Source organism: Barbus barbus, assembly GCF_936440315.1.
Source record: "Barbus barbus genome assembly, chromosome: 26".
Lineage (NCBI taxonomy): Eukaryota > Metazoa > Chordata > Actinopteri > Cypriniformes > Cyprinidae > Barbus > Barbus barbus.
The window spans coordinates 30499548-30510220 of record NC_136754.1 but is presented as its reverse complement, the minus strand read 5'-3'; the positions used below and the strand labels follow the sequence as shown (position 1 = coordinate 30510220).

Genomic DNA, 10673 nt, shown 5'->3' with positions numbered 1-10673 from the left:
CACGGTGTGGTTTGTCTTCAGTCTGCGGTGTCTGAACGCATCGGCCAATAAGCTGGAGAATCTGCCGGCGTCCAGCCTATCAGAGGAGAGCAGCAGCGTCCTGCAGGAGCTCTACCTGACCAACAACCACCTGACCGACAGGTGTGTGCCGCAGCTGACAGGACACACACACCTGCGGATCCTGCACATGGCCTACAACCACCTGCAGACCTTCCCAGCCAGGTAACAGCATGATCCAGGAATTACTGTCCACTGGAGGAATGACCAGTCTTTGCTCTGAACTCTACACCTGTGTTTAGCACAAGCTGGAAATCATGACACACTTGCATTCTGACTTCAGCACACAGAGCATATTATTTAGTGGAAAGAAGACATTAATGAAAACTCTCTCTACCGTTATGTAAACATGTGTGAAGACATTAGTATGTTTCCATCAATTACATTTCACAAATTCAAAATAAAAGTCCAAACCCTCGCTTTGTTTTCACATTTTTATGTTCTCATAAAAATAGGACCTTCTTTATTCAATATAGTTTGACCAGGATAAAATAAGGATTTGATTTTAATAATTAATAATATCATGATGTACTGATGATTGATTCATTTTACTAACTTTAATGACACCCCGCTTGATATTACAATATTAAGATGAAATATAATTTTGTGGGCTGATGTTTTGTAGACCGTGTGTGTGTGTGTGGTTTGTCACTTCAGTGTTAATCGAGTCAGCAGCTGAATACAGGAACATGGACTTTTCTGAATGAATATATTCATCAGATCAATGTTCTGTGTGTTCTGCAGTAAAATGGCCAAGCTGGAGGAGCTAGAGGAGCTGGACCTGAGTGGGAACAGGCTGAAGGCGGTGCCCACCACCATCATGAACTGCAGACGCATGCACACACTAGCGGCTCACTCCAACTGCATCGAGGTCTTCCCCGAGGTCCTGCAGCTCCTGGAGATGAAGGTCACATCACACACACACACTCACACTCATACACACGCTCACACAAACATGCACGCACACGCGCGCACACACACACACACACACACACACACTCATACACACACTCATACATGCACACACGCTCACACAAACATGCACGCACACGCGCGCACACACACACACACACACACACACACACTCATACACACACTCATACATGCACACACGCTCACACAAACATGCACGCACACACTCACACTCATACACACGCTCACACAAACACGCGCACACACACACACACACACACACACTCATACACACACTCATACATGCACACACGCTCACACAAACATGCACGCACACACTCACACTCATACACACGCTCACACAAACACACGCACACGCGCACACACACACACACACACACACACACTCATACACACACTCATACATGCACACACGCTCACACAAACATGCACGCACACACTCACACTCATACACACGCTCACACAAACATGCACGCACACACACACACACTCACACTCATACACACACTCATACATGCACACACGCTCACACAAACACGCGCACCCACACACACACACACACACTCATACACACACTCATTCATGCACACACGCTCACACACACACACGCGCACACACATGCACACACACACACACACACACACACACACGCTTACTCACACTCACACTCATACACACACTCATACATGCACACACGCTCACACAAACACGCACACACACGCTCACTCATACACACACTCATACATGCACACACACACACACGCTCACTCATACACACACTCATACATGCACACACGCACACACACGCTCACACACACATGCACACACGCACACACACGCTCACTCACACTCACACTCATACACACACTCATACATGCACACACACACATGCACACACGCACACACACGCTCACACACACATGCACACACGCTCACACACACATGCACACACGCACACACACGCTCACTCACACTCACACTCATACATGCACACACGCACACACACGCTCACTCACACTCACACTCATACACACACTCATACATGCACACACACACGCTCACACACACATGCACACACGCGCACACACACGCTCACACACACATGCACACACGCACACACACGCTCACACACGCTCACACACACATGCACACACGCACACACACGCTCACTCACACTCACACTCATACATGCACACACAAACACACACACATGCGTATTCCATCATAAACAGTCAACACGGCCACAGAATGTTCAGTTCAACACTGATAAAAACCAGCAGAAGAACTTCAGTAATTGTGTAAAGAAAGCTGTTTTCAATTTTCTTCACATTACTTTATTTCCGTTGACAGAACAGTTTTTAATTCGCTAGTTTCTGTGAGTGTTTTAGTACTGTCCTGTGCTGTGTGATGTTTAATATGCTGTAATGTAAATGATGATATGGATTTTTATTCATATGTTTCTGTGTGTGTGTAGTGTGTGGATCTGAGCTGTAATGAGCTGAGTGAGATCACTTTACCTGACAGTCTACCTCCTAAACTTCAAGAGCTGGATCTGACGGGAAACCTGCGCCTGAATCTGGACCACAAGACCCTCGAGCAGCTCAAGTAAGAGCACGTGTTCATGCCTTACACTTCTGACAATTCTTTTCCTTAAAATGAGTGTCATATTAACACATTCTTCCGTATCATTAATTACAAAAATGATGGACAAAAATAATAATGCTAAAAAAAAAAGCAATAAGGGGTTTTCCTACAGGTGTAAAAACAGGTTATGCTCTGCGCAGTCGAATGAATAGGTTACAAAATGTTACGAAATAAAATTTTAAAAACGTTATATCAAGCCATTTCTTCTAATATTTGTTCAATGCTTTCCATATAATCTGATATAATAATGTCTTCATTTGGCCCAGTGTTATTTTAGTATCTTTGAGATACAATTATAGTTTTTAAATCTTTTTTAAGGTTTTTGTAATTTAGTTGTTTTTTGAGATTTTTTTATTTTTAATTTATGTCTATATAGTTTTTATTAATGTTTGTTTTAGTTCTGGTTCTTTTTTATATCAAGTTAAACTAAACTAAAATGAGATGTTGGCGACTAGCTGAAATAAAAAGTGATCTGTTTTTCCAAAATACATTCTCACCTCATCATGTGCCAACAAAGGCTCTCGGTAAAACTCTTCAGTTTGGTTTTGGTGGCTTGAAACAAAAAATTCCTCAAAGTTATCAGCCACTGGGTTTGTAATGTTTTGTTTATTTGCCAAAGCCGTTTTACTCGCTTGTAAAGTGTTTGTTTTGGACCATGCTTCTGTATATGTGTGCCATTCAATAACACTTGATGTCTTCCACATGTTTTCAGTAACATCCGCTGTTTCCGGATCGACCCGCCCCCCTCCTCGTTCTCAGCCAATGAGGGGGCAGGAGGGCCGGCTGTCTGGAGCCACGGCTTCACCGAAGCCTCGGGCGTCAAAAACAAGTGAGTGTGCTGTGGACCTGAGCGCTCGAGCTGGTGTGTGGCGGTCAGTGACCGTGTGTGTTTGTGTTGCGCAGACTGTGTGTGGCGGCGCTGTCGGTGAACAGCTTCTGCGGCAGCAGAGAAGCTCTGTACGGCGTGTTTGACGGCGACAGGAACGTGGAGGTGCCGTATTTACTGCAGTGCACCATGAACGACATACTGGCCGAGGAGCTTCACAGGACCAAGAGCGAGGAAGACTACATGACCAACACCTTCCTCGTCATGCAGAGGTAATGCACACACAGTTAGTGCTGAGGATTGGTATAGAAAAACATTTGATGCATACTAAATACTAGGGCAGTTGATTTAACACAAAATTTTGTGCAATTAAATAAAATTAAGGTGTTAAAATGACTAACACATTTAGCCCCGTTCAGACCTGTCCGTCATCTTTTATTGATGCAGCGTCTGATGAACATGATGCAGGATGACTGACTGTGTGATGAAGCCTATTAGAACAGTCATATAAACCTAAAATTCAAGAAATGAGCGCCAAAAAACACCCTCTTTATATTTCTATCATATGGTATAATTTAGCAATATCACACCAGCAAGTGCGCTGATTTTCCCCAATGCAAATGTGATTCTGATTTGGTACAACAGTTCAATAAACAACACTATATTGTCATAATTGACAGTTTTTTCAGTTTTGCAAACAAAGATTTACAAACAAAGTCAAGTGGTTATAAGTTCATACATATAAAGTGATAAAGTGGTTGAATGAATGATTCCGTGTCTTGCCAACAATTAATTGCGCTTTTAGTTTCATATTTGAAGCATCATTTATTAAATTGTTTTAGTTTCATATTTGAAGCATCATTTATTAAATTGTTTTAGTTTCATATTTATTTATTTTTTAAATCCCATTAATGCCCATTTAATATCATTATTTGTGCAATGTTGAATCAATATATTTCTTCTAAAGCAAACTTTTGTAATATTTATTCAATGCTTTTTTCATTTAACACAATAATGACTTTGTTTTTATGTTAATTTATGTGCGATTAATTTGCACTTAATTTGATTAATTTATCGGCACATCATGTAATCAATTAGATTAAAAGTTTTAATCACTCAATAGCCGTACTGAATAGGCCTGTTTGTTTGCTCTGGGTCGAACAGGAAGTTGGGCACCGCAGGGCAGAAGCTGGGCGGCTCGGCGGCGCTCTGTCACATCCGGCACGACCCTACCGACCCCGCTGGCTGCTTCACCCTCACTGCCGCTAATGTGGGCAAGTGTCAGGCGGTGCTGTGCCGCGACGGCAAGGCGCTCCCGCTGTCACTGCTGTACAACATCAGCATCAAGGAGGAATACAACCGCGTTCAGCAGCATAAAGCCATCATCACTGAGGTACCAGAAACACGGAGGTCAACATGAGATGAACATTCACTGTGTTCCTGATCTGATTGTGTGCACCTTATTCCAAAGAAGAAAACCTCTCGTTCATCAAAGTGTGATAACTTCAACTATTAGTTCATCTTAACCAATAGCTGTTTAGTCACTGTTTGAGACTGCCGTTCTGGGATTGCACCAGTAGTTAATGCAGTAAATTAATGCTGTTTAAACAACACTAGATTAGCGCTGTCAAAATGGCTGAAAAACTAAATACGAATTTTGTACTTTAAAATTAAATATAATTCAAATATTGATAATATTTAAGGCATAATTTCAGTTTGGGGGGAAAAAGCTTTTGGCTTCTCTCTTGAGGCCACAAGAGGGGCGCATCAAGCAAAATATTACTAATGCACGTCTCCTCAAAGCAATAAAATAACATGACTATCTTTGAAAAAAGTGCATAATGTTTAAAATAATGTTTCTGAACCATATTTAATGAAGTTGCTTAAACAATTAGAAACAAAACAGCTTCATGTATGTATAGTTTAATACAAAGGACCGAAAACCAGTCACAAAGAGTACAAATTGTTTTCTTTGCGCACAAAAAGTATTCTCGTAGCTTCATAAAATTACAGTTGAACCCCTGATGTCACATGGACTATTTTACCAATGTCCTTGCTACATTTCTCTGCATTGATCATGGTGATATCATTGTTGTCTATGGAGAGTCAGAGAGCTCTCAGATTCCATCAAAAATACCTTAATTTGTGCTCCGAAGATGAACGAAGGTCTTACTGGTTTGGAACGACATGAGGGTGAATAATTGTTTCATGTCATGACCCCCTTTCCTCACATGAACTTAGTCTTTGAATGTTATTGTTGTATTAGAATAACAATTACTGACCACTATGTACGCCACTACGGCAAATTCTCCTTCTCCAACAGGATAACAAAGTGAACGGCGTAACTGACTCCACACGCATCATGGGCTACTCATTCCTCTACCCGGCGGTCTTGCCTCGGCCATACGTCACCACGCTCCCGCTGACCCCCAGAGATGAGTTCTTCATCCTGGGCAGCAGAGGTCTGTTCGAAGTCTTGGACCCTAGCGAGGCGGTGGAAGCCATACGGAAGGTGCCCGACGCGCTGGCGGCTGCCAAGAAGCTGTGCACGCTAGCGCAGTCGTACGGTTGCACCGACAGCCTCAGCGCCGTGGTGGTGCAGCTCAATGTAGCAGAAGACTGCTGTTGCTGCTGCTGCGCCGAGCCCGGCTCCGGAAACACGCATGCGCCTCCGAGCCCCGGGCCTGGGCTGTTTCCGCCATCCACTGCTGCCATGCCCCCGTCCTCCTGCAGTGAGATCAGCTCCGAGGTCAGTGCGTCCGAGATGAGCTCCGAAGTGGGATCCACGGCATCCTCGGACGAGCCCCCACTCCTGCTGCAAGAGGCCCAGCTCCACCTTCATCCGCAGAGCCACCCCAACCCACGCCTCCCCTGCTGCTCGCTCCACCTCGCTCCCAACTCCGGAAGCTCCTTCCAGAGGCAGCTGTCCAGCGCCACCTTCTCCAGTGCGCTCTCGGACAATGGCTTGGACAGCGAGGATGAGGAACCCATCGCAGGAGTCTTTTCCAACGGCAGTCAGGTGGAAGTGGAGGCCGACATCCACTCTCTGCTCCCTTTGCCTCCGCCTCCTCCACCCTGCACCCCAGAAACCCCGGAGAAGCTTCCGGAGGAGGCCGGGAACCTTGTGGGAGCAGATGCTTGGAGCAAGACCTTGGGGAAGCGGAGGGGAAACGGCTCAGTGGCGCCACAAGAGCAGAGCCACAACTTGATTGAAGTGGCGACTGAAGCTCCTTCTAAGAAACCTGGGGGTTACTTCACGGCGCCCGCTCAACCCGACCCAGATGACCAGCTCATCATTCCTCCGGAGCTGGAGGAGGAGGTGAAGGAGATCATGAAACAACATCAGCAAGACCAACAGAAGCCGGCCAAGAGTGAGCGACCTGCGGACTACTACGACACGCCACTCTGAAGTCGCTGCATTCTGTCGTCATCTACTCAGCCTGATGACTTTAATCCAGTTCTTGAAAGTGCAGTCTGTCACCCAATACTAAAGCGATTCTTGCACTAATGCCGCAAAAATCAGAAACACTTGACATGAGGCAGAGTAAATGAAGACAGAATGCACTCAATACAGAGGAGTGTCTTATGCTCACAGCTACACTGACCTATGGTGCCACTCCCTGCAAAATCTACCAGGATCTCAACCAATCCTCCAATGGCAGTCCAGGTGGAAGTGTAAGCTAACATCCACTGTCTGCTCCCTTTGCCTCTTTCACCTCCACCCTGCACCCCAGAAACCCCGGAGAAGCTGCCAGAGAAGGCCGGGAACGGATGCTTGGAGCAAGACTTTGGGGAAGCGGAAGGGAAACTTGCAGGAGCAGAGCCACAACTTGATTGAGGTGGCGACTGAAGCTCCATGTAAGAAACCTTACACCCAGACAACCAGCTCATCTGGAGCTGGAGGAGAAGGAGATCATGAAACAACATCAGCAGGATCAACAGAAGCCGGCCAAGAGCGAGCGACCTGCGGACTACTACGACACGCCACTCTGAAGTCTCTGCATTCTGTCCTCATCTACTCAGCCTGATCTTGTTGGCTTTAATCCACAGTTCTTGAACTTAGTGCTGTCGATTGTAACTAGTCAACTTAAAAACATAACTACAACATGATTCAAGTAACATTCACTTTCTTACAAATGTACAAAATCATTAATTTAAAGAAAGTTCTTCATTTCAACTCAAAAGATCAAGGCAATTCAAATCAGGGCTGTCAAAATGACTCAAAAGCTCAATTCTAATTTGTTCTTAAATATTATCAATGTTCAAAGTATATTCAAATTTAAAAGTAATAATTTTAGTTAGGGGAGAAAACGTTTTTGGCTTCTCTCCTGAGGCCACAAGAGGGGCGCATTGAGCAAAAGATTACTAATGCACGTTTCTTCAAAGCAATAAAATAACATAACTGTGAAAAGTGCATAATGTTTAAAAAAATGTCTATAAGCCAAATATAATTAATTGGTGTAAACAATTAGAAACAAAACCGCATAATGTATGTATGTTTAACACAAAGGGCTGAAAGCCACTCACATGGAGTACTTTTTACATTTAAAAACATGATGTAGTGAGAAGGCCAAAAAAATGCCAGAAAGTCTCGAGACATGTTTTTTAAAAGTTGAACTACATTAATTTGATATGGCTTTCTAAACATGCAGCTCTCTCGTGTGAGATGCGAGTGCAACGGTGATAGATGTCTCTATAGAAAAATATGCGTTCTGTGAACGGCTTGGTTTCAGTTTTGACGTAAACAATATCTTCTCTGTATTGCTGTTCTCTTTTTATGCAATAATTTGAATGAACATAGCAGCGCTGCATCTAGTGGATTCAGCGGGATAGGCTAACAAAACCATTAAAATGCAACGACACCTACATCGTCATCGCATCTCGTGCACCACTGATAAGGCTGCCCGATGCACACCTAAAATTCGAATGCAACATTTTTGCATTTGAATGTAGATTTTTATTTTAAATTTGACGAATATTCGAAATTCGAATTTTTATTTTATTTTATTTGCTCTAATTCAAATAAAAATTATTCAAAGTATATCAGTGTTAGTAGGCAATTCTTAACAGTAATAGAAGCAGCTTTCACTCTGTCAGCATCATGCAAACATCAAATGATCAGGCATGCAGTAGTAGTTCTGCACAGGTTTCTGCTTTTCCAGTGTTTTTCTATGTAAACGTGTGCGACGGACGCATTTGACCTTTGCTCTCGCGTCTTTAGCGTTATGCATGTGAAACGGTGCTCTAAAAATGTGGCGCTCGTGTTAAAAGAAGTTCAACTCGCATCTCATAACCTTGTGTTTTTGATGTTGAACTGCAGCGTCTCGTGTTTTTTAGCACAGAAACGCATTGTGTGTGAATAGCTGCGATATGTTGTACGTTACACTCCTTCAAAGAGCGCGACACATGTTGGTGCTTTATAAGCTGCTTTCGTCATGCGCTCACATCAGCTGTTAGCATTGACACATTGTCAGTGTGTCTAATTGTAACGTTTACTAATGTTTTTATTAAAAACTGATTCCTGATAAAATCGTGGCAAAACATTACATTTGAATTAATTGATAAATTCAGAAAAATCGCCCATTCTTTCGCCCAAAACTAAAGCCTTTCTTGCACAAATGCCGCTATTTTGGAGTGAATGAGAAACACATGCAACATCATGAGGCTGAGTAAATGAAGACTGAATGTGGACTATCTTCTGCAGTCAATTAATATGAAGCTGTTGACGCCACTTCCCACAAAATTCATCTGGATCTCAACCGATCCCTTTAAGAGAAGGCCAGCCCAACCGCGCTCTATCGTGCCTCGGCGTTAAAGCGATTCCCTAGAGTTTGAAGAGCAGTTCACTACTGATCACTGACTGTTTAACTTTTATTTACCTTAAACCAATACCTATATAATTCAACACTAGTATTGCGACGTTAACTGTCATGACCAATTATGAGACTCTGGACATTTTGATTTTGTTTTTTAGTTACCATATCTTTTTATGCGAGAGAAGCTACAACAGACTTTAAGTTGATTTAAAATCAGAAGATTGCGTTGACGTTGATTGTGTTGTACGGTACACACTAGTAATACCACGCTTAACTGTTGTAGATAGGGCACTTAAAGTAATACTGTATCTCTTCAGTAAATCAAGGCTTCACGCCTGTATAAAAACTAGAAATTTAGTGGAAATTTTAAAGACTAACTCCTAGGAGTTGCTTACTCTTTTATGGTGACTTCGTCACTTTTTACTAATCTTCTCTGCGAGAAATGGTGATTTTTTTTTTTTTTTTCCTCTTTCCAATGATTGTAAATAAGAAAAATATTGTATACCAATGCTTTTTAAGGGAACTGTGTGTCTAGAACGAGATGACCCTTTATGCATACATGCCAATAGATGTATATGTACCAGAAGCATATACACACACACCACCTGTAAATGAACTGTGCTTTTGCCCAGTGCTGTCGTCACTCGCTGATCAATGAGCCACACACACACACACACACGCACACACATACACGCACACACACACACACACACACACTCACACACACTCACACACACACTCATCCGCTCCTCACACCAGCATGACTGTCAAGTCCTGTAATGCAAAACAGTATATCTGTAAGGAATTATCCTTCAACCAACCACACAAACAGTTCCTGGTTTTGTTATAATAAATCTTAAATTTATGACTCTAAAGTAGCTGTTCTTGTGGTGCTTTCTGATGTGTTTAACAACTGTGTATTTCATAGCCAAAATGTGTCATTTTTCTCATATCCCAGTTTAACAGAGGTGAGTGCTCTATAATAATGACAATTCATCTTTATTCGGTGAGATCAATTTCATGTGATGCATATTTTAAAGCTATCACAATACCATTATTGTTTTGTTTTTGTTTTTTAATATAAAAAAACCATTCTAAATGAAACATTGACTAACAAAGTGTTTTTAGTTTTAAGTTAAATATCTTGATATTTTACTTTTATGGTAAAATTCAGTTGCAAGAAACCAAAAATTATTATAATTACCTACATTAAGTAACATTTTTTGCTTGTTTCTAATAGATGTGTATATATACAGTATGTAGTATAATTGTTTCTCTTCTAAAAACTTGACTATTAGATTGAAAATGTTGGGCAAATGTGAACCAATCAAGTACTTGAAATTTATTTTTAATCTTGACATACAACCTGAATTCTGGAAATGTTGGGACGTCTTTTA

The 10673-nt window shown here is 42.3% G+C and overlaps 1 protein-coding gene across 2 annotated transcripts in view; it reads left to right on the top strand.

Annotated features, from left to right (window-relative positions):
* The window catches only part of LOC306846171 (PH domain leucine-rich repeat protein phosphatase 1-like), a 33716-nt gene extending 23574 nt beyond the window's left edge, over positions 1 to 10142 (top strand). For both annotated transcript variants that reach the window (XM_079379317.1, XM_079379316.1), the window contains exons 11-17: positions 22 to 222; positions 802 to 964; positions 2465 to 2595; positions 3347 to 3463; positions 3538 to 3732; positions 4625 to 4853; positions 5784 to 10142. In XM_079379317.1, the coding sequence (XP_079235443.1) occupies positions 22 to 222; positions 802 to 964; positions 2465 to 2595; positions 3347 to 3463; positions 3538 to 3732; positions 4625 to 4853; positions 5784 to 6869 (2122 nt within the window). In that variant the 3' untranslated portion in view covers positions 6870 to 10142. The remainder of the gene's footprint in view (positions 1 to 21; positions 223 to 801; positions 965 to 2464; positions 2596 to 3346; positions 3464 to 3537; positions 3733 to 4624; positions 4854 to 5783) is intronic.
* The last annotated feature ends 531 nt before the right edge of the window (positions 10143 to 10673 follow it).